The 21,200-nt window shown below is 43.1% G+C and overlaps 5 protein-coding genes across 23 annotated transcripts; 3 read left to right on the top strand and 2 right to left on the bottom strand.

Moving 5' to 3' along the window:
* Positions 1 to 192: 192 nt before the first annotated feature.
* LOC147048799 (uncharacterized) lies at positions 193 to 14,406 on the bottom strand. The gene is made up of 7 exons (XM_085924821.1): positions 12,852 to 14,406; positions 12,728 to 12,790; positions 12,558 to 12,637; positions 12,227 to 12,357; positions 12,046 to 12,112; positions 11,572 to 11,740; positions 193 to 1,318 (listed from the first exon to the last, which is right to left on the bottom strand). Exons 1-6 carry the CDS (start codon positions 12,923 to 12,925, stop codon positions 11,688 to 11,690), a joined length of 468 nt encoding a protein of 155 aa, XP_085780947.1. The 5' UTR covers positions 12,926 to 14,406; the 3' UTR covers positions 193 to 1,318; positions 11,572 to 11,687.
* On the top strand, positions 6,504 to 11,377 carry h6pd (hexose-6-phosphate dehydrogenase (glucose 1-dehydrogenase)). Of its 2 annotated transcripts, none has more exons than XM_085924810.1 (5): positions 6,504 to 6,549; positions 8,117 to 8,753; positions 8,833 to 8,950; positions 9,059 to 9,328; positions 9,411 to 11,377. In XM_085924810.1, the coding sequence occupies exons 1-5, from the start codon at positions 6,539 to 6,541 to the stop codon at positions 10,748 to 10,750; spliced, it is 2,376 nt and encodes a 791-aa protein (XP_085780936.1). In that variant the 5' UTR covers positions 6,504 to 6,538; the 3' UTR covers positions 10,751 to 11,377. The 2 variants fall into 2 exon arrangements, with proteins under 2 accessions (XP_085780936.1, XP_085780937.1); XM_085924811.1 differs by lacking the exon at positions 6,504 to 6,549 and adding an exon at positions 7,468 to 7,637.
* Positions 12,727 to 20,633, bottom strand: tardbpb (TAR DNA binding protein b). 18 transcript variants are annotated; one of them, XR_015067621.1, is made up of 11 exons: positions 20,525 to 20,633; positions 19,947 to 20,242; positions 19,440 to 19,603; positions 19,197 to 19,346; positions 18,933 to 19,103; positions 16,896 to 18,714; positions 16,623 to 16,723; positions 15,520 to 15,617; positions 14,589 to 14,643; positions 14,421 to 14,502; positions 12,727 to 12,806 (listed from the first exon to the last, which is right to left on the bottom strand). XR_015067621.1 is itself a non-coding variant. In XM_085924818.1 (8 exons), exons 2-8 carry the CDS (start codon positions 20,185 to 20,187, stop codon positions 16,688 to 16,690), a joined length of 1,449 nt encoding a protein of 482 aa, XP_085780944.1. In that variant the 5' UTR covers positions 20,188 to 20,242; positions 20,525 to 20,633; the 3' UTR covers positions 15,624 to 16,687. The 18 variants fall into 18 exon arrangements, 6 of the variants coding, with proteins under 6 accessions (XP_085780944.1, XP_085780938.1, XP_085780941.1 ...); XR_015067622.1 differs by lacking the exon at positions 15,520 to 15,617; XR_015067623.1 differs by lacking the exon at positions 15,520 to 15,617 and having other exon boundaries at positions 14,589 to 14,603.
* rbp7b (retinol binding protein 7b, cellular) lies at positions 13,514 to 14,725 on the top strand. Its single transcript, XM_085924819.1, has 4 exons — positions 13,514 to 13,633; positions 13,854 to 14,032; positions 14,292 to 14,393; positions 14,581 to 14,725. Exons 1-4 carry the CDS (start codon positions 13,552 to 13,554, stop codon positions 14,632 to 14,634), a joined length of 417 nt encoding a protein of 138 aa, XP_085780945.1. The 5' UTR covers positions 13,514 to 13,551; the 3' UTR covers positions 14,635 to 14,725.
* Positions 14,911 to 15,873, top strand: cenps (centromere protein S). Its single transcript, XM_085924820.1, has 5 exons — positions 14,911 to 15,096; positions 15,182 to 15,305; positions 15,441 to 15,474; positions 15,540 to 15,606; positions 15,704 to 15,873. Exons 1-5 carry the CDS (start codon positions 15,067 to 15,069, stop codon positions 15,785 to 15,787), a joined length of 339 nt encoding a protein of 112 aa, XP_085780946.1. The 5' UTR covers positions 14,911 to 15,066; the 3' UTR covers positions 15,788 to 15,873.
* Positions 20,634 to 21,200: the final 567 nt, after the last annotated feature.

Below are 21,200 nucleotides of genomic sequence, written 5' to 3'. Positions count from 1 at the left end.
TGACGTCATTTTCGCTGCCAATTTGCATGCTATGGAATGCGGAAATATTCCCAATATGGGCATTGAGGGCGGAGCTTCACCTGGCTCCGCAGAAGTGATGTGCCCATTCAATAATCTATGCTTATTTATGTACAATATTTGTAATTCACAAAACACATCTGGAAAGCAAACGTGAATATTAGGATCATACAAAAAAAAAGAGATTTTTTTTTATTATCAGTATAGGTGTGTTTATACAGTACATTTTTGCAATAAAAATAATAATAGTACAAGAATAAAAACATTTTTCAAGAAAAGTTGCATCTTTCGAGGTAAAATATCATATGTTTCAGATTAAAGTATACAGTATTGTACATTTCATACACAAGGTAACTCAATGTGCTTCATAGAATTAAAAGTACATTTAAATAGTTACTAAAGCAGCTTATTAAAGCTGTAAGATTGTGAGAATAAAGTAAATAAAACAATCAAAGAACTTTAAAAAAATCTTTCAAACATGTCATTCCCAAAAATTCATGCTATATAGTAACAAATATCAGTGCAACTAAATATCGGCTGAACTGTCCTTGTGAAAGGAAAATTGTGCCCTACTCCCGTGCTAGATATTGATGGCTAAAATCAATATATTACAGTGGGGATTGTGTCACCACACTGTCCATCAATATTACCACTGCTCACATTTCGCAATACACCAAATACACTGCCTTGGCCCACTTTTAATTCCCCCCTCCAAAACCTCATATTTTGCCAAGGATAAGCACATATCTAATGGCTTAAGTGTGCAGAGGTTGAAAGAAAACTTACATCATGATTGACTGCAAATGAATGCAATTAAAGTGTTGATAAATGACTACAGATGACACAGTGTTCCAAGCGCTGTCACATTACGGGTGGGCTGACTTTGATTTTGAATGAAATCCTCATGTTCTCTCCTTGGATGAACTAACGTTTCCATCAGTAGACCGATGAAATGGTTTTTTTTTGCCAGTGTTAAAATCGGACAATTGTTTTGAGCAAGTAATTGCCCAAAGTCCCCCCCGCCCCCCTTCCTCGTCTCACATTGGACTTATCTTTCCCACGACTGGCAAAGGAGGGGTCAAGTGGGGGGAGGTGGCCCCGCTATGAATATATGACTACTAATGAGCCGCTCTTCATAAAAGAGTCTTCGGGTATGAATATGTGTCCGCAAAGACGCCGTCGCCTAGCAACTTTGATGGGAGGAATTTGAGGAGTCAAGTGAAGCGGGGCGCACTTGGGAACAACAGCACCTCTGCACAGACGGCCAGCCCGAACAAAGGCCCACTCTCGGCTCCGCTCCCTTAAAAAAAAAAAAAGAAATCAACAGATGAGGTGGATATTTGCATGCACATTCATCAAACAACAGCACGAGTGAAAGATGTTGTTGGAGGAAAATACATGAACAAGTTAAGTGATGAATTGCGTCTTCTTGACCTTTTCAATGGCGTACAAGTGTAAATTGTAGTTCAACAGTGAGTGTCTGACTGTCTGTTCGATGGGAGGTGGGGGTGGTGGTGGTGTGGTGGTGGGATGGGGGGGCTCCAAGTGCGTTATGCTATTCAGGGCATTTGGTTTGCACTTTCGTGGTTTGGATAGTAAGGCTGACTGGCTGGTGACCAATTCCAGGGTGTGTCTCGTTTCTCTAACCATCTCTTGCCCATTTTCAGCTGGGACAAGAAGAAAAATTTGGAGTCGAGTAAAATATGTTTTTTCCCCCAAATAAAATCAAACTGAGAGAAGGTACGAAGCTATTTACGAGAGGACATTAAGGTTTTCAAATAAATTTTTAAGGAAAAAAGTTTTAGAGGTAAAAAGTCATTGTTTCAATCTTATCCCAGCACTACAAGAATGACGTCTTTAAGATAAAAAGTTGGAAGGGCTCTGCAAAAGAGCAGCAGAAAAACCTGCTCCTCAAAATTACAAAGTTATTTCTCAAATGAAGACCATGACGTTATTTTGATCTTTGGAGTTGTCTTTTTATTGATTTAAAAACACAAGGCCATGTTTCAAGGCCACATCACCTCACCCTACTCCCACTTACGACATGGATGCCCATGGACGGCGTGGCGTGACAAGCTCAGCACATCCTGAGCAACCAAGCCTTCACTTTCAAATCAGCCGGCGCAATTAGTATTCTGGCGTGAAGGGCCACTGCATTTCAAGCACCCCAAACTATAACACCTCTCGTCGCTGTAGTGCGTGAGGCGTTACCTCAGAGCGTGTTAACGTACATCCCCCTCTCGATAAGGTCCATTCTGTTGTCCCCATCGAGTCGGAGGGTGTCAAAGGTTAACACCCCTTCTAACGCACAAGTATGCAAACGCTCCAAACACAATGCGAGCTTCTTTTGATTGAGCTGACAGAGCATGAGGCCTCGGAGCACTCCAACCCCCCCCTCTCCCTCCCACTCTAACCACCCCCCCATCACTAGCTTCTGAGGGGCGATGACAGGCACAAAAAAAGCTTCTCAGCGGGGGCAAGGGGGCACTAGATCTGCGTTTTGTGGGTCAGCGAGCAGCGGCTCAAGCGGCAACGTCACGTCATTCAGCACCCCTCACCCCATTGCCCCTCACGGATGAATTTTGGTGAGTGAAATGGGGGCCAGCCTTGACTAGTTGCCAGCCAATCACAGGACATAGCCACCATCCTTTCATTTTCAACGAGACTTGTAATTATTTCGGTCAATGGTTAGTTGGAGACTCGACAAGCTCATTTTTGGGTGATAAAAAGCAGGGGTCCACCCAGGATTGGTCACCCGCTCGGTTGCGTTGTGTTGTAGTCGATGGTAAATTGGGTGACTTACTCAATTAAATAGTCCTAATTCGCTGAACACTTTAAATATTTACAAAGGGACTGATTTTTATTCTATTTTTAATGATTTTGTCAAATTAAGTTATTTTTTGGAGCAAGTTTATTTCATTTTAGTATCCGTTTTTCTGCTTGTATAGTTTTTTCAGGTGTAAAATAATGTGTGATAAAATCTCAACAAAAAAATACATTTGAAAATTGTATTAACTAGTTGAACAACTACCCACACAGTGGCGTGCAAAGTCAAAGGGCCCCTGGCATCCATTTAAGGGGGAGGGGGGGTGCATTGCACTGTAACACTCACCAAAAAGTCAGCTACCCACAACACTACGAAGATCAAACGTGATATAAAACGGATGAATACCCGAGCTTGATGCAACTGCGAGCCATTATCAAAACAATGACATCATCATCTGAGGGTTCAGCACATGCATGCACTTGTGAAGCAATGCTTTCTTCAATACACAAACACTGCCCATCCTCAAACGAGTCACAGGAGCTCATTGTGAATGAAGAATTCCATCTTTTTCCTCACATTCTGTGTGGTCTTCTGTAAAAAAAAAAAAAAAAAACTACAGACCCCACCCGGCCACATGGAATCCAGGGTGCGAGTTGCACGGCCGTATCAGGCCCATTCCGTGTGCGGTGTAGCGGTGCAAGACAAAAGCGCCAGCGTGCTCCGACAAGTGTCTCTCTTGTGAGGAGGGGAAATGTGAGAATGCAGTTTGAGAACACAAGCATTACTCATACATAGCTGGCTTAAGTCTATTAGTGGCTTCTGGCCTCGTCGCTCATCACGCCGCGCGTGACGCTGACCCGGCTGATCCGAGAGCAGCTGCGCGGTAATGAATGCTTCAGGTAGACGGGAAGTTCTTTTATGAGCTACAAAAAAGGACTTAGCCATCTATTCTTTGGAAGGTAAAATAACCACAAAGTGGACCGGCACTCGGCGCAGCTCGGCTCTGATTTGGACTGAATCAAAATCCAAACTTGTCTTCGCTCACATTTTTCACGAGGTCATTTTGAAGATTTAAGGAAGAACTGATTTTAGTGAGCACTTCTCATTTGTTCCGATAATCCATCGACCGTCACGAGTCGGATGATTCAACGAGAGGTTGTCGTTTTCTTTGGCATCCTCAGCAGCGTCACAAAAGCTGCAATGATTTGAGTCGTCATCTCTGTTAATTGTGCTGCTTTACAATCTGTATTGGAATAAGTAACAGGTTGTGTATTCAAATTGCTTCCATGCTGGGTTTCCTATAATCCCTTTCGTCTGGCAAGTCAAAAATGGGGGCCCGGCTAACTAAAAGTGAAATCTCCTCTTGTGTTAAAGGTAATGGATGTTGGTTGAGGGGCCTAATAAAGATGACAGCACACATTCATATGCGTTGACTTGTGTGCTCAGCTTGACCAAGTCTGCCTCACAAGCCTTAACAAAAGGGAGGAAGGAAGCTAGGGGGTTGAGTAAAATGCCTTGGGGGTGTGGGCCAACAACACACGCGCGCACATACGGACACGCGCGCCACCACCCACTCCCGCACATACCGACCAAACAGTAGTCCTTCAGCTTGAGCCTGAAGTTAGAGAGGGACAGCTGGACTAGCACGCTCGGCATGGCCTTATGCTCGCACATGCACTTCATTTGCACATGCACGCACATTTTATTGGATTTATAATTTTACACATTTCTTGAGCTCATTGATATTTGGGGGGGGGTTGCTTTCTTTTGCATTCTGGAGAGGAAGATTATTTATTTATTTGTATATCTTTGGGGTACCTTAAGTCTCAATTTATAAACGTGACAGCTGGCCTAACACACACACACACACACACACACACACACACACACACACACACACACACACACACACACACACACACACACACACGTATGGACACACGCACAGGATGCACCATCCTGTCTATTGTTTACTTTTCACAGTAGCCAACCAACTTGGGAGGCCACTACATTGGCATTACAGCTGTTTGCCAGCTCGTGTGCAGACGCTTTGCTGTGAAATTTGGGGGTTGAACGACAACAAACAATCCAAATGGATTTTTTTTTATTTATTTTGTCAACAGCATCTGGGAAACAAAGTTGCTGCGCTTTTTCTCTTTTGTAGGCTTTGATCACAATTTATTATCACCCCAAGTCAGTGCGGAATTGACAAATTGTAAGTAACTTGGACTCATATAAGGGTGACCAAGCTGGTGGTGGGACCAATTGAAAGGAAATAAACATAATTCAATAATGATTGTATAATGTAAGACATGATGTTTTTTTTTTCCTAATTTACAAAAAGTATGTAGAAAATTGACTAGATTTCTGTCGATTTTTTATATCGTATTTTAAAATATTTTTTAAAGATTTAGTTCAATGTATTTATTTGTTTCTATCTTTTATGAGAAAACATAACTGTGTTTCTAATTATTTCACTGACTAAAAAGTCAAAATGGTAATGCATATAATGAGATGCAAAGCATTAAACTGCTTGACAGAAAGGAATGGGGGCGGACGCTGCTGTGTTGACAACTGGTCAGCAAAGTCAAAGGGAGGACCCGAGTTGGCAGTGTGGTCCACAACAATTGGATCATTATTTGGTCTAAAGGGACACCTGTTTTGTTTGTGGTGGGGCGTCATTTGGCAAGCTGATGACTCTACACAGCTGAACAATGTGTGGAGCCACTTTCTTAGGCCAAGGCAAAATTAATCAGTCGCATTTTTCAGATTCCAGATTCAGTGCTGGCATTTTGTTTATAGTTATCCCCCCTCTTTGGGGTGTTCCAAATAACAACAAAATAATGATGTTATGGGAATTCCAAACCTTTCATATTTGAGCACAAGCAGCAACAGCATATATTCTTCATCATATGCAAAAAAGAATCTTGCCTAGTTGCAAGATGACTTTTGTTTCATCGTCTAATTTGCATAAACAGTATGTGAAGCATGTATGTATGGGGTGGATGAGTGGTTAGCTGGTCTGATGTTGTGGGTTCAAATACCCGGCTCTTGCCATCCTGTTTGTAGTTTGTATGTATTTCTACTTATTTATTCCCATTTTTCCAGAAACACATTTGTTGTTTGTCTGTAATGTTCCCTGAGACTGAGTGGGATAGGCTTCAGCATGCCCACAACCTTCGACTGGAGGTGTCTTTATGCATTTTACTGCCCTCTTGTGGCCTTAGTGTGCAAAACAGATGCTAAATCTTTGACATCACCTTTTACATTTAATGTGTTGGTTAGTAATACATAAGTAAAATACTGTAGAGTGATATTTTAAGTACTACATTTTTGCTGGTGTTTTTATTTTGTACAGTCGGATACATTGATGGCTCTGTAATTTATTTCAATGGAGGAGATTTGAGATACAATTGTCAGGGACAAATTAAACTTGTAAGTCAAGACCCGTGTGACACAACAGGGTCATTTGTGGCGACATATGATCCAATGTGCTCATTTGTGGCCATATAAGGTTTGCACAAAATATCAATTTGTGTCCCAAAATAGGCGGAATCAAAAGGAACGCGCTTTTGCAGGAAACTGCAATGGCGTTGCTTAGCCAACTGTCCAGCTATCCAGTAGTGATGAAAAAGATTATCGATTGGTATTTTGTGTGCATTTCTAATAACTACAATTGAGCATTTCGTCAGAGCGACGGTCACGTGACAATAGCAGGAAGTGTAGGATCGGTTTCACAAACGATAACACAAAATGGCACTCTGGTACGTTAAAGTGTCTTTTAATTCTTTTATGATTTAACCGTGTGTATTGTATATACGCCGTTAAGCCATTTCTACTGGTATTTCCCCACGCATAAAATTACGTCATGCCGTCGCGAACGCTATTACGTCAATGCGGAAGTGGAATTTGACAGCACCAAGGTGGAATCAACAATGTGGGATCAACAATGTCCGATTATTATTCTTTTTTTCCTAATGTTCATGCGCTATATTGTACCAATGCCGTGTATATGCTACGCACGGTGTAGAGCTACACAATACGCCAGAGCAAAAATTTATAGATTATAAATCTCAATAAAAGTCTGAATTACTATTATTTATGATCATGCTGTATGCAGTAGACTTTATGTAGTATTCCAAATTGCTCTCTGCAGAATCAAGACTCTTTCTCTGAAGCCCTTTGAGACTGCTTGTGATTTAGGGCTATACAAATAAACTTGACTTGACTTGACTATAGATTCTTGGGTAGGATTAGAAAGTTGCATTGCAAAAATCTCCTATTTAAGCCTAAATAATGTAGTGTGGCGGACTGTTTTATATGCAGGAATGGTTGACCTTCCTGAATGAGCGCTGTGTCTTTTGATTAAAGTATGTTCATTTGCTGAGTTATGTCTGAAAATAAATTCATTTGGAAAATTGAGCGTAATCCATTAGTACATCACTTCAAATAAATAGCTAGCTTTTTGCTTTGTTTTTATCACGGTAAAAACTGCTGATAATACAATCTGAGTCACACAATGACTCTTCCCCCCATATTTAACAAGGTTTTATGGCAATGTTGTCTTTCCCCAGTTTGCCCAATAGTTGACTTGATCTTCTCGGAAGTCAGCAGGGTTGTTGAACTTTTCCAGCCTTCTATGGACAGCGGTACTATTGTAGCAAGACAAGCTCAGTGCCCTTGAGCAAAGTACAAAGTTCCCACCAGTACAAATCTCACTGGCTGGTGCCCTTGGATCACTACACATATCGCAAAACTTAAGCAACACAATAATTAGTAGCTCTCGATTTCACTTTTCCATATCCCAGCGGAGCATTTCAGACTTCTTCTTACCGCAGCTTTGGAATTTTGGGTAGGTTCTATTTCATTTTATAATACCGAGTTTAATTTAGCTTGACATCGATGCAGTATTTGAGTAAAGATATGGTTTACGATTGAGTCTTGAATATATAGCAACAAATCACATCAGTTATCGCAAGGCACTTTACATAATATAGCTAGGCCAGCACCTTGTCAATTTCCTCGAAAGATGAAGCCTCACAAAAAGCCAAGTTTTTAAAATATGTATATTTTGGGCATGTGGGAGGAAGACATATTTATAGAAAACAGGGAGAACATACAAACTCCACATAGGAAGTCCTGGAACTCCAAATCTCTCAACTGTGAGGCGTGCATAATAAAGCCACCAGGTTGCCTATTCAGTGAAATCTAATTTTGGGCCACTCCAGCACATTGGGAAAACATATTAGCAACATATGCGCCATACATACATATGCAGTCACAACTTGAGACTGTGTCTTCTAAATCTAAAATACATGTATGTTTTCACAGCATGTACGCGACGACGCTCTTGCTTCTGCTCGCACTGTGTGCCACTGGAGAACATGGCGAAGAGAAGCAAAGTCGCGGCCACGTTTCCGTGGTGGTAGTTGGTGGCACGGGGGACCTGGCGAAGAAGTATCTCTGGCAGGGCTTCTTCCAGCTGTACTTAAAACAAGTCAGCAGCGGAAACACGTTCTCCTTTTACGCCAGTGGACAGTCACCCAAAGACAAGGCCGCGCCGATATTCTTCGGTATCCTGAAGGCGGTGTCGTGCCCAAAGGACGTCTCTGATGAACGCTGCGCCGTCCTCAAGGAGCAGTTCTTGCGGCTAGCTCAGTACCGGCAACTCAAGACCCTTGACGATTACCGGAATTTGGCCAAGCAAATTAAGAAGCAGGTCCGTGAGGAAGGACTAACCGAGGCTGGACGACTATTCTACCTCTCCGTTCCAGCATTCGCATACGCAGATATCGCAGAGAAAATCGATACCGGCTGCAGGCCTGACGGTGGGAAGGCATGGCTCCGAGTGGTTCTGGAGAAACCTTTCGGACACGACCTGAGGAGCGCGCAAATGCTTGCTTCTCAACTCGGGAAGGCCTTGCGCAATGAAGAAATGTACAGAATTGACCACTACTTGGGGAAGCAGGTGAGGACGAGCGTGTAAATGTCATTCGCAAGTCCTCTGAGTTTGAATGGCTGATTTTTCTGCTTTTGTCGTTCATCAGGTGGTCTCAAAGATTCTTCCCTTCAGAGTAGAGAACAAGAAATTCCTTGATCCAATCTGGAACAAACACCATATGGAAAGAATAGAGATTGTCGTGAAGGAGACTCTAGATTTACAAGGTAATTCAACTTTGCCCCATTTTCAGTAGCGGTAAGAACGTCTGTAAGTATCAGGAGATCATGCAAATCCGCCGCCAAACACGTGTTCTTGTCATTGTCTCTTCATAGGTCGTATTCCCTTCTACGACAAGTACGGCGTAATCCGAGATGTAATCCAGAACCACCTAACTGAGGTCATGGCTCTCCTGACCATGCGACTTCCTGCCAATCTCAGTGACAGCGAGGAGGTTCTCCAAAACAAGCTGTGGCTCTTAAGTTCTTTGTTGCCCTTGGGCAAGAATCAAGCGGTGGTCGGCCAGTACCAAGCGTACCAAGCCGAGGTTCAACGGGAGCTCAACAAGACCAAAGACCACATCAGCATCACGCCGACATTTGCAGGTTAGTAATGCAGACGTTTTGATTACAAATACGGAATCGACTTGATGGAGTTGACCTTCAAAGTCGACTTTTTGCGTTCCAGCTGTACTGGCGCACATGGGCACGGCCCAGTATGAGGGGGTGCCCATCCTTCTGATCTCGGGGAAGATGTTGGACGAACGAGTAGGATACGCACGGGTCGTCTTCAAGAACGACATGTTCTGTCTTCAGAACAGCTATCCTTGCAAGCCCAAAGAGATTATCTTCTACTTTGGCCACGGTAGCCTTCGATACCCAGCCATTCTCGTTTCCAAGAATCTCTTTAAACCTTCTGTTCCAGAGGGTGAGTGGAAGGAAGTGACGGATCACACAAATGTTGACGTCCTGGGGTCGCCTCTGTCAGACTACTATGTCCAAACTCCAAAAGTACAACAAGAAGCTTATGCAGAATTAATTTCTCATATTTTCGCTGGAGACAAAAATAGTTTTATCAGTACTGATAATCTCCTTGCATCTTGGGACTTTTGGACCCCACTGCTTGAGAGCTTAGCTGGTACTTTTCCCCGCGTCTACCCGGGAGGAGCTGACAACGGTGATCTGCTGGATGTCCGTCTAAAAGGGAAAGAGATCACCTACATAAATGATGTGGTGTTTCTCGGACCGGAGCAGGTCAAAGGTGAATCTGCAAAGAGTTTCCTAGTTATGCAAGGCATGTATCGGTCCAACGACATGGTGTCTGCCTGGGCTGAGGAGCTGATAGAGCGTCTGGCCTTCGACATCCAGGAAGCGGCGGAAGCGGCCGTGCTCCGGGGCGACGTTTTCCACATGGCGCTCTCCGGTGGGTCGACACCCATCGCGCTCTTCCACAGGCTGGCCTTGCACCATTTCTCCTTCCCTTGGAGTGAAACCCACATCTGGATGGTGGACGAGCGTTGCGTACCACCGACCGACCCGGAGTCCAACTTTCACAACATCTACCAGCACCTTCTGCAGCATGTGCGCATCCCCTATTACAACATCCATCCAATGCCGGTGCAGTTTAAGCAGCGGCTGTGCGTGGAGGAGGACATGACAGCGCTGCTGTATCAGGAAGATATTAGTCGGTTAGTCAATGGCTCCAGGTTCCACTTTGTCCTCCTGGGAGTCGGCCATGATGGACATACGGCCTCCCTCTTCCCTGGCGCTAAAGCAGCCAACAGTGAAAATGACCTGGTGGTCCTCACAGAGGGCCCCGTCAAGCCGCACCAGCGCATGAGCCTCACACTTGACGCTATCAACCGAGCCCACAAGGTGGCGCTGCTGGTGATGGGCAAGGGTAAACACGAGCTTGTCACCCAGCTGAGTCGTGTCAAGGATGAGCCAAACAAATGGCCTATAACTGGGGTGAAACCCAAAAATGGCACGCTTGTCTGGTACATAGACTACGACGCACTTTTGGGTTAGGGATCCAAAAAGGTCGACATGTCCTAACACTAAGTTTTTTAAACAGAACTTTTAAATTCAGGTACAGTGAAGCCGTGACTATTTACAAAGGTTAGAGACCAAGACCAGTGAATAGCAAAAAAAAAAAAATTTATAGTTGGGACTCTCCCTACGTTGGCCCTTATGAGTAGTTTACAGTAAACCATCAAGCATTCACAAATTCACAATTTTTTGTGGAACCTACCCTCTGCCGTTTGCAACGTCTTAGTCTCGTAAGATCTCCGGCAGGGAAGTATTGTGGAAATGTTACACAATCTCCAATACATAGTTTCTAAACATCCAGTGCTTTTACTTCATTGCTTGTTTTCGATTGTGTAACATCAAATCTCAGGTATAGAAAAAAAAAAAACTAAGGCAATAATAGATTTTATCATGTGCTTTAAAAATGATGTTTAACATTTTGTTATGTTTATTTTAATGTTGACTTGAATCTGTATTTGCAGTTGCTCTGTGTCGTAAGTCAAAAGAATGTTACTGAGCCTTGATTTGATCCATTTGCTGAAACATTATAAAGTTATTTACTCATTATATATGCATTCATAGTATGCCTTCCTCTACCTGCTTTTCACAATAAAATTTTAAGAGGTACATGTTTGCTTCTATTAAAAATGTGTTTTGTTTTTGAAACAGCCGCTGGCCTACATCACCTGTAATTATATTTGGCTCAAATGCGTTACATTGTCAACAACTTCCTCTGACCGGTTACAATGAGAAACAAACGTCAAAGGAAGCACCTGCTTTGGATGAAGTAAAGCACGAAAACGTGAGCCGCATGAACTTACTTTCTCTTCTTTCATTCCCATGGTTTTGAGTTACCGTCTTGCCGGCGGCACGGAAACCGCATGAAATGCAAATACTATCCGATGTCCGCGCGAGACAGCTGGACTGCTTTTATAGCTCATTGTCGCTGCCTTTTTGTCAGCCACGATCCGCCTTTGACAGCCAGCGCGCCTAAAAAATAACACATGGGTGTTCGAAAAGAACGCAAAACCTTTTAACTGCATGCATATTTTTAACATCTTACCCAAATTTTTAAAAATGTGAGTTACCTCACACATATCTGTGAAAAAAAAAATCTATAGTGTGGGGTGTACTCAAAAATGACCGCCACGGCACAACAAAAAAAAACTCTTAGCACACCGTACGCTAAAGGATAATTATGCAGGTTAATTATTCAAAAATCAGAAGAAACATTTATCAATTTAAACCCAATTATTATGTGTGTGTAAATGTAATTGTCATCTTGCGCTTTTTACCTATGCTCAAAATGGATGCCACTGCGATGAAAAGGGACATGTGGTACAGTTCAGGTGTGGTTTTGGCCTGCGGAAATACAAAGAGAAATGTCAGGATTGTCTTGCAATCAGTCCAGGGTATATCGCCACCACTCTAATGACATCCATTAAATATGGATTAAGTTTGAGTTAAGTTTCTTACGCATTCAGCCGCAGTGAATGTCAGGATGACACAGCACACCCCGTGCCCAAACGATAGCAGCCCAAATGCGTGACAGGACACCCACAAGCCCTGAGGGACTACTTCGAGAAGTGTCAAGACCACTGAAAAGCCTGTGAAAAGAGTTGGGAGTCCTTTCAACTATGCCGCTTCTCTCACAAATGAGAAAAGGTGTTTTAGAAAATGAATGAATAGAGGAACTTTAACAGCGGATCTACCGTAGCTGATATAGCATAACGGCTAATGACAGGCATGAACGTATTCAAAGAAGTTGACGGTTTTTCTGTTGAACTGCTATAATGGGGTATTTCACCTGAGGCGATGAAGGACAGGCTGATAGAAGCGGTCAGGCTGTTCAGTAAGGGCTGCCTGCAATATCTTACCGACGTGGGCCTTTTACAATCAAACAGACACCATTTAAATATCAAATCTTTGGCAAAAGGCTTTGAAAAGGCTTTGAAAAAAGCGCAATTGTTGAGCTACCTTGCTATGACGTACAGCTGAGGGACCACCACCAGGGTCATGAACACCACGTTGACAATTTGACTGGCGAAAAGAAACACTGTGAAGAACAGACAAATATGGGGGTGGACAAACATGCACATACAACTTGAGCCTCTGATTCCTAGGTATCCATCTGCTACTGCCGTACGCAACCAGGATCAGCAAGTAGAGAAACATTGCAGCAGTTGCCCATCATGTGAAAGCCGGGAGGATTGTGTTGCACTCAGCAATACGATCCTTCCGCCGGCGCAGACGCTACTGTCACTTAGCAACATGGAAAGTGCCCATCACGAATAGAGCCACACTAAAGTCTCAAGAATCCATATCTGAAAAGGCACAAGAAGTCTATTTTGGTTTCAAGCAAGCCAAACTGGTCCTTGAGATGATGTCCAATTGATACCAAATTTGGACCACACATAGAACACAGGTGTCTGATGCTAAATTACCCAAAAAATTTTATGGCGTGTGGGTGGAGCACAGAAGCAAAGGTTCATGACTGGCCATAAAACACAAACTTTACTCCAAATTTCAGCCCCATGCAGCTCATGTTCTGCATGGCGGATTTTAGTTTAAAGATAGGGCCTTATGGTTTGCTCTCTTAGCCACCCATGTAAAGACCACTTCTTCCGCAAGGACAATCCCAACAACAGGAAGCGCTGTGTTGGCTAATATGTGTAAAAGGTCCCGTACGTACCACCCCTCCGGTGCTATCACCTCTGGCCTATATTGACACACAATGAAACATACAGTAACACCGCAGAGCTGTTAAAAACCCACTGGCTTCCGATTGTGGAGCCACAAGAATGTCCGAGATGCCGGTCAACTACACGGGGACGTGGGACATGGTCAGCAATGTCAACTTTGAGGGATACATGATTGCTCTTGGTAAGCGTTTGGAACTGATGCTTATTTTGCTATTCCTCTTGATGTGACTTATCCCATATTCTCCCACTAAATTAATCTAAACATTGACTATAAACTTGTGAAATTCCCATGTTCCGTTTTGATTTATAATTGATTTGATAATTAAGCATCACCCATCAACATTTTGGGTGTGAAATAGTTTTCTATTTCCAGTGATATGGAATCATCTGGTTTCCCACAGGCATCGATTTTGCAACTCGCAAAGTGGCGGCCTTGCTGAAGCCTCAGAAAGTGATCAAGCAAGAGGGCAATCACTTCAACATTCGAACCCTCACCACCTTCAGGAACTATGAAATTGCGTTTAAGGTTGGGGAAGAGTACAAAGAGGAGACGAAGGGAATGGATAACCGCACATGTCAGGTAGAATATATTCTACGGTGATTACTTTTTAAGTCAGTTCCTGCAGCCACTTTGACTTATTTGGTAATGCCTCTCACAGCTAAACACACAAAATCTGAAAGAAACAAAGGCTCTCAACTCACATTTTGGATACAAGCTGCCATTTTGGGTCATTCAAAGATAAACTTGCCCTCGAGATTTTTAGTCTAGTAAATTAACATTCCATCTTTTATGTGTGTTAGCTGATTTCACGCCATCCCTATTTGTTCCTGCTTTTTAGAGTGTGGTCAACTGGGAAAATGACAAGCTTGTGTGTGTTCAGCGTGGACAAAAAAAGAACAGAGGCTGGACTCATTGGATTCAGGGAAATGAACTTCATTTGGTATGATTGCAACAGAATAAAAATCACCTTTCACCCTTTACCGTGCAGTACAGTCTGGAAAAGTCTTGTGTCAGGCAGAATACAAAGGAGTGGGGCCACCCTTTTTCTCCTAGATATAAATATATTAGATATATATTAAGCTCAAATGTACATAATTTGATATGGATTCAATCGTTTTATTTTTCAGGAACTTACCTGTGAAGATCAAGTCTGCAAGCAAGTTTACAAAAGGGCACTCTGAGTTTTACATCTGAAATGTATTATAATCAAATAAAATTGCCATCGGTTAGTTTAAAAACCTTTTTTTCCCCAAAGAAATACTTTTTTTTTTTTACACTTAAAACATATGCAGCCTGAAAATAGAATATAGGAGGAACTTTACCGAGACCAATTCTTTCTGTAACCCTAATAAATGTCTATTTGTTTCTTGGGATTGTAGTACCAACTCCCACCACACGGTGGTACTGTTGAAAATATTAAAAGAAAGGTCATGTCATGAGTCGTTGGTTGGTTTGTCTTGAATTCGTGCCGCGAAGTTCCTTCGACTACCGTCACAGAAATAGAATCTCATGTAGTTGCTTACTGTTTTAGGACCATTTTTGACTTTATATTGTTCAAAATTTGGACCAAATGAAGCTATATCATACTTAAAGATTTCTTGAGTTTACACGAAATGTCTGAGAGTGAGGACGAAACGCGTCAGGTAGGTAAACAAACACTATTGGTGGATCATGTAAACAACTTCATGTCCAATATGTAACCATGTCGTAAATAACGTTCCATTCCAGCGACTAAAGGCCGCCCTACATTATACGGTCGGTCGGATGTGTCACAAAATCGGCGAGGACCACCACAGAGAGTTTAACCGACAAGTAATAGCGGCTATAACCGAGACAGCCTTCAGACAATGTGGTGGGTGCTAGAAAGTTTTTAAGGGGGATAGATTCAGTGCCTGAACTACATCTCAATAGCTTGTATGGTGTATTAAAGCTTTAATATGCAAGCTGACATGCACTCAAGTTTTTGTTGTTGTTGATTCTCTTGCAGATATATTTGCTAAGGACTTGGAAGCGTTTGCAAAGTAAGTTAATTGGTGAGCCTGGGTTTTGTAGGTTAACCTCAATACCCGTTAAACTCTGATTCCAGACATGCCAAAAGATGCACTGTGTCAGCAGAGGATGTCAAACTTTTGGCCCGTCGCAGCACAGCGTTGGTGAGTTTTCCCTGTCACATAGTTTTAATACAACACAACTCAAAAGGATTAACAGTGTCCTAAACACAATTTCTTGTTTGATTCCCCTTTATTTCAGTCGATACACATACAGAGGAAAAGCGAAGAAGTGGAAAAAGAGCAGAAGGCTTTGAAAAAGAAGAAGAAGAGCAAAGACTCTTAATAGCAGAGAATAAGACACAGGAAAGTCCTAACTCCCCACTCTTGCCCCAAACATTCTAATAAACATGTCAACAAGATGGCAAAAAATCATTTGTCATATTTCTTTTTCCTCTAACACATGGATTTACACGGCATGTTGCAAGTGACTTCATTCCAATTTGTGTTTTGCTGTTGGGTTTGGCATTAGGCATGGCAGTGTACTTTAATTACGTCTACAAAAACGTGAATTAGAAAAGCACACACAATATGGCGTAAATATGCTACATGAAACAAGCCGTATTACAGACGGCGGCCAGTGAAGTAATGTGGTGGTTTCCCAAAGTGAATTCAATAGGGTGGGTTGCCCCAACTCACCCCGTTCTCCTCGATACGATCGCTGCTGGGAGACATTGTCAAACAGAGGCGCGAGGTTGCAAAGAAATTAGATTTGGCCCATGTGATCCATCAGTATAGACAAAACTATATCGTATGTTTGTCACCTGAAATACACAACAAATGTCATCAGAATTGGCCACTTGGACCTGCAGTGTAAATCCATTTATCTTTGCTGATGCGTGAGCACCAGCTCTGTAAAATAGTCGAGCAGCCATACTATACTCGTTGTTGACTTTGTAAGCTTTCTACAAAAGCGTAACACCAGTGACCATTCCACAGATGTGAAATTTGACAGTCAGTCGTCCAATCACCGTAAGAGTTTGGAAAGAAAAGACCCTTTTATCCAGGCACTCACAGCAGTACATGAAAATCTCTTGCGCCATACAAGCAGAAGGTAGGGAAAATAGAGCAGTTTGTCTTTTTTGACAAGCTAAGAAAGTGAGCAAAAAGACAGGTACTACCACATGTCTGAGAAGGCCATACACTCAAAGTGTTGGAACTTCCGTCTTCGTCCTTCAGTCGGGGTTCAAATGGAGACCTCGACCAGCGGAGCCCAAGGTCCCTAGATGTGTGAATTGAATTAGTTTCTTTAATCCCACGCAAGTAGCATCAACTTCATCTATTCACTTTATTTAGACACCTCCCTTCATTTGACATCTTTTGCCACACAAACATCAATAGGCTATATCCCCAAAAAAAAAAAGGGAGACTCCACGTTCTCACATCACACTTACGTCCCCCACCAGGGGTTCATCAGTCTGCGTCATCCACATCAAATACACACCTACATATCCGTCTAGGAACAAGGAACAGCACACACCATACGGCATTCAACTCTGATTATAGAAGCATTACAAAGAGCACAACACTCCACTACATTTTCATGTTGACACAATAAGTAGAAGTGGAAAATCTTGCAAAGGTTAAAAAGTGGGGAAAAAAATAATATTTTGACATAATTAAATAGATGTCCACATTGAAGGGGTGAGGTGCTTGTCGCATCTGCTGGTTCCACTCACACATTCATAGAAAAGCAGTCACATTTTAGGGGGGGAGGCTCGTTCACCGCACAGGCAGTCCTCAGTCCGCTCACTCACCAACCGCTCCACTCTTCGCCACAAGCCATCCGCACTCAGATTCCCCCCCGCATCCAAAAAAAAATGTCACTTGCGCAGTTCTCTCTCCAATCAATAAAAAAAGTGAAAACACACCCACCGTCTCGTGAGAACATGCGGAGTGAAGCCGTTGTTTGATGGCATAGCATTTACACAGGCGGGAAGAGGGAGAGTGATAGCGCTTATCGCCCCCGCGACAATGCTGCCATATCGGAGCTTCCTTGCAGGGAAACGGAAGAGAGGTCAACTGCAGAAGAGATTTCAATGAAGGCTTTTGTCCACTTAAAAAAAAATAGGTAAACTTTCAACCAGATTCTTCCCAATGCAAGATTGCCTGAAATTAGAACATAGCCGGATAATGGCAAACAACATGCGTTTTTCTCCTTTCTTCATCTTAAATGATCTAAGTACACAATACATCCATTAGAGAATCCAGTTGAAATTGATGTAAAAGTGACAGTTGCTAGTCAATAAATTAGGGGTGTCCAAACCTTTCTTCCAAGGGTTGATAAGCAGTCAAATTGAGCCACTGACATGCATCACTTGGTTTTACACATCAATACTAGTCAAGCAGTATGTACAAATATTTAAGCAACTAAAAATAAAAAACTGGGTGATAAAACTCAGATTTGTTTCTCCCTCCCACCTTTCCAGACAGTGAAGGAAGTAGTGAAATTCAAGCAAACAACCCATGCAATTAGTGTCAACAACAGTGATGGGCTGCCAGTGGCCCCTGGACAGCAGTTTGGACACCCCTGCTCTTGTTAGAATCATTAGCTGCTTTGTCTCTCAATGTACAAAACGTCTTCCAAAAAAAAAAAAGTGTTGTTCGGATAGATAGGCAGACACCCGAAAAAAATGTGTTAAAAGACTTCACTCTTTCTCACAATACTTACCGCACACGCACACTGCTTTTTTTTTTTTTTTTTTACATACCCCACCCAGACGATTTTGACTCCATGCTGGAGCCAAACCCTGAGCTAAACCCACTACCGCCACTGGTGGAGTTTGCGCCCGTGCCCCAGCTGAGGCTGGCCGAGCCGGCGCCGTAGTTGCTGTTGCCCGCGGTGAACGACTGACTCTGGTCTCGAGTGGAGCCGGCGCCGCTGGTGCCGCTGGCCGACGAAGACGACGACTGCTGCTGGCTGGCCAGCATGCCCATCATCCCCCAACTGCTCTGCAGGGCCGCCTGCGCCGCCGCCATCATTGCCGGGTTTAGGTTGAAGGAACCGAAGTTGGCCATGTTACTGTTGCTGCTGCTGCCCATGCCGCTACGACTGGCCCCGAACGCCTGGGCGCCAAACGCCTGGGCGCCGAACCCGTTTCCAAAACGTGCCGTGCGGTCAAACTGCCTGTTGCCGTGTTTGGGCTCGGCGTTTGAGATGTGGACACTCACGCCTTTGATGATCAAGTCTTCGCCGCACAGAGACTGAGCAACCTTGAAGGGTGTGGGGCCAAAAAATAACAACACAGGCGTCAGGTCAAGTTGAAGCGGTTTGCAAAGATACTTAGGAAATTGTCATAACTGGCAATGATCTAGAAACATGGCAACGGTGCTATAAAAGTGATTTTAAAAAATGACAAAAATCTCACAGCAGACTGCTAAAACAAAATTTTCTGTAAAAGAGAGTTGTGGAACACTCGCTTAAATAATACCTGATCATCTGCAAACGTGACAAAGGCAAAAGCACGAAACGGCTTGGGAATGAAGACGTCCGTGACTTCACCGTATTGCATGAAGAACTGCCTCAGTTCATCTGTGGTCATGTCCTCTGTGCAGCGTCCCACAAACACTTTACGACTCCTCATGGGCTCGTCCGGACCCTGCTGTGAATAGAAGATTAGTACCAGGTTAGAAAAACTGGTGCTCAATAACATTAAATGTGTTGTGATGGAGTGTTGCACTTGGGAGGACATTACCATATTCACCTTGGAGTTGGGGAACTTGCAGTCACACCATCTGCCATCAATCATGTGGCGCTGGGAGATGACTTTTTCCTGGGATTCATACTCTGTAAAGCGCACAAAGCCAAACCCTTTGGAGTTTCCTGACCTGCCATCGCGTTTAACCTGAGCAGAAAAGAAACGACACACTCTGGTGGATGCTTGTCAGCCTAGGCAAATATGCAACAAGGGCATTTTACCCGGGTCATGCAGCCATACCTGAACCATAATGACTTCGCCAAAGGTGCTGAAGTAGTCTTTCAGATCCTGCTCGGTAGTTTTCCACGGAAGACCCAGCACAATCAAGTCTGACGTCTTCATATCACCACGCTTCATTTTCACAGCTGAAGAGGCATCAATTTCTTCCATTTTCCTTTTGTTATCTGTGTAAAAGACACAATGGTTCTGCCTTCACTCAATCTCATGAATTTCTTTGTCTTGACTTCTATTTTATTGAAGTCCACTAGCTTAATGCTAATATACAATCCAAACGTTACAGACAGGCTAGCAAAAATGAGCATTGGTGTCACTTTAATTACAACCCTACAGAGCAGCAACACAATACATGTACAGTGATCCCTCGCCACTTCGCGCTTCGAGTTTGGTGAATGCCCCGAATGAAGCCGACAGTGACATGAGTCAACTGAATATCAACAATGTTCCACTTTGACAAGTCATTCCAAGAGAAAACTAGTCCAACAAAATCAGACGTGAGACTCAGTTTACCTTTCGGATAGTTGACCACATACACCATGTTTCCCCATCCGGTCTCCGGGGCGTGCAGGACGCCCTCGACAATCCTCACTCCGCGCATGCACTGGGATACGGGGCTCCTGAACCGCAGGCCGCACGCCCCGGGGAACTGGGCCGACACCGTCGACAGCAAGACGGTGCCGTCGTCCTCAGACGGGATCTCCATGGGCTCCTCATTCTCCTCCTCGGCAACTCGGACGTACACTTCAGCCATTTGTCCGGGAATAAGACGGCTTATGTAGCGAACGGCTCTGAACGAGTCTAGCAAACTTACAAAAAAAATGTAATAACTAAAATTAATCACCACGTATTATCGCGTTAAAATAATAAGTATTATTGAATTTAAAGTAAGCAAACATTACGAACGATGGAGTTGCGCATGCGTATCGGTTCTTTGTTCGTTTTAACGGTGTTGAATGTCAACAAAGCACAAAAAAGTACCTCTCGACGGCATTAACGTCGACGAAAAGTCAACAAAAGCAAAATGTATAAATATCCGCGTGTTTACACTCCTCGGCTGCAATTGCGTTTCTTGTAAAGTATTGTCTCACCCAGAAATACGACATATAGTGTTTTTGTTGTTGTTCCACGAGGAACAACAATCAGACCGCCATGTACGTTCGTTGAAACAATATTACCTAAGAGAAGTAGGAAGTGTGTCACCAAAAACGGACAGATTCATTTTACGGTGGTGATTTCATTATTCGTTATTAAATGCCGTCCTATTGCAGCACATAAACGGCTCTTTTAAACTGAAACTCTATACTCAATGTTAACAGAGTGGGCACCGCGAACAGATTTGATAATTGTACTTACTTTATAGTTAGTTCTCGTTTTGTACTACTGGACCATTCCCCGGACAGACTCTTAACATGGTACATTCCACACAGTTAGCCTCTCCTCCAAAGATGGCCGACAACCTGCATCGTATTTTTCGTAAATAATAACAAGTTTTGTTACATTTTCATTGTGGCTGGGAAGAGTTTTGCTTTTTGACACTTCTCATACCTTATTGTATATACACCCTCGAGTATATCTGTGTTGGTTCCGTAAAAGATGAGCGTTTATTATTAAAATAAAATCAGACAATAAAACCAATCTGAAGCCTGCACATTCTGTCAGTACCTGCGTGGATTTCTCTACATTGAATTAACATGAACATTTGGGTCATTTACTACTGAATGAGATTGTGAATGATTGCTTAATAGAACACTTCAATTCCCAAGC

The sequence above is a fragment of the Syngnathus leptorhynchus genome, chromosome 11 (genome assembly GCF_054491065.1).
Source record: "Syngnathus leptorhynchus isolate UIUO chromosome 11, UIUO_Slep, whole genome shotgun sequence".
NCBI classification, from domain to species: Eukaryota; Metazoa; Chordata; class Actinopteri; order Syngnathiformes; family Syngnathidae; genus Syngnathus; species Syngnathus leptorhynchus.
The sequence above is the reverse complement of the archived record's forward strand: the minus strand, read 5'-3'. Positions and strand labels throughout refer to the sequence as shown.

Bases quoted from the DNA above. Each gene is read 5' to 3' on its own strand.
- rbp7b (XM_085924819.1), top strand. From the start codon at position 13,552: ATGTCCGAGATGCCGGTCAACTACACGGGGACGTGGGACATGGTCAGC. The intron at 14,033-14,291 runs GTAGAATATATT...CCTGCTTTTTAG, and splicing joins TGGATAACCGCACATGTCAG to AGTGTGGTCAACTGGGAAAA. The intron at 14,394-14,580 runs GTATGATTGCAA...TTTATTTTTCAG, and splicing joins AGGGAAATGAACTTCATTTG to GAACTTACCTGTGAAGATCA.
- LOC147048799 (XM_085924821.1), bottom strand. From the start codon at position 12,925: ATGTTTCTCTACTTGCTGATCCTGGTTGCGTACGGCAGTAGCAGATGG. The intron at 12,638-12,727 runs GTAGCTCAACAA...TGATTGTAAAAG, and splicing joins CAGCTGTACGTCATAGCAAG to GCCCACGTCGGTAAGATATT. The intron at 12,113-12,226 runs GTAAGAAACTTA...GTATTTCCGCAG, and splicing joins CATTCACTGCGGCTGAATGC to GCCAAAACCACACCTGAACT.
- tardbpb (XM_085924818.1), bottom strand. From the start codon at position 20,187: ATGGCTGAAGTGTACGTCCGAGTTGCCGAGGAGGAGAATGAGGAGCCC. The intron at 18,715-18,932 runs GTATTATTTAAG...ACACCCTTCAAG, and splicing joins TCACGTTTGCAGATGATCAG to GTTGCTCAGTCTCTGTGCGG. The intron at 16,724-17,376 runs GTGGGTGTGTTT...TCACACATCTAG, and splicing joins CCGCATGTTCTCACGAGACG to GGACCTTGGGCTCCGCTGGT.
- h6pd (XM_085924810.1), top strand. The intron at 8,754-8,832 runs GTGAGGACGAGC...GTCGTTCATCAG, and splicing joins ACCACTACTTGGGGAAGCAG to GTGGTCTCAAAGATTCTTCC. The intron at 9,329-9,410 runs GTTAGTAATGCA...TTTGCGTTCCAG, and splicing joins CATCACGCCGACATTTGCAG to CTGTACTGGCGCACATGGGC.
- cenps (XM_085924820.1), top strand. From the start codon at position 15,067: ATGTCTGAGAGTGAGGACGAAACGCGTCAG. The intron at 15,306-15,440 runs GTGGGTGCTAGA...ATTCTCTTGCAG, and splicing joins GACAGCCTTCAGACAATGTG to ATATATTTGCTAAGGACTTG. The intron at 15,607-15,703 runs GTGAGTTTTCCC...CCTTTATTTCAG, and splicing joins CCCGTCGCAGCACAGCGTTG to TCGATACACATACAGAGGAA.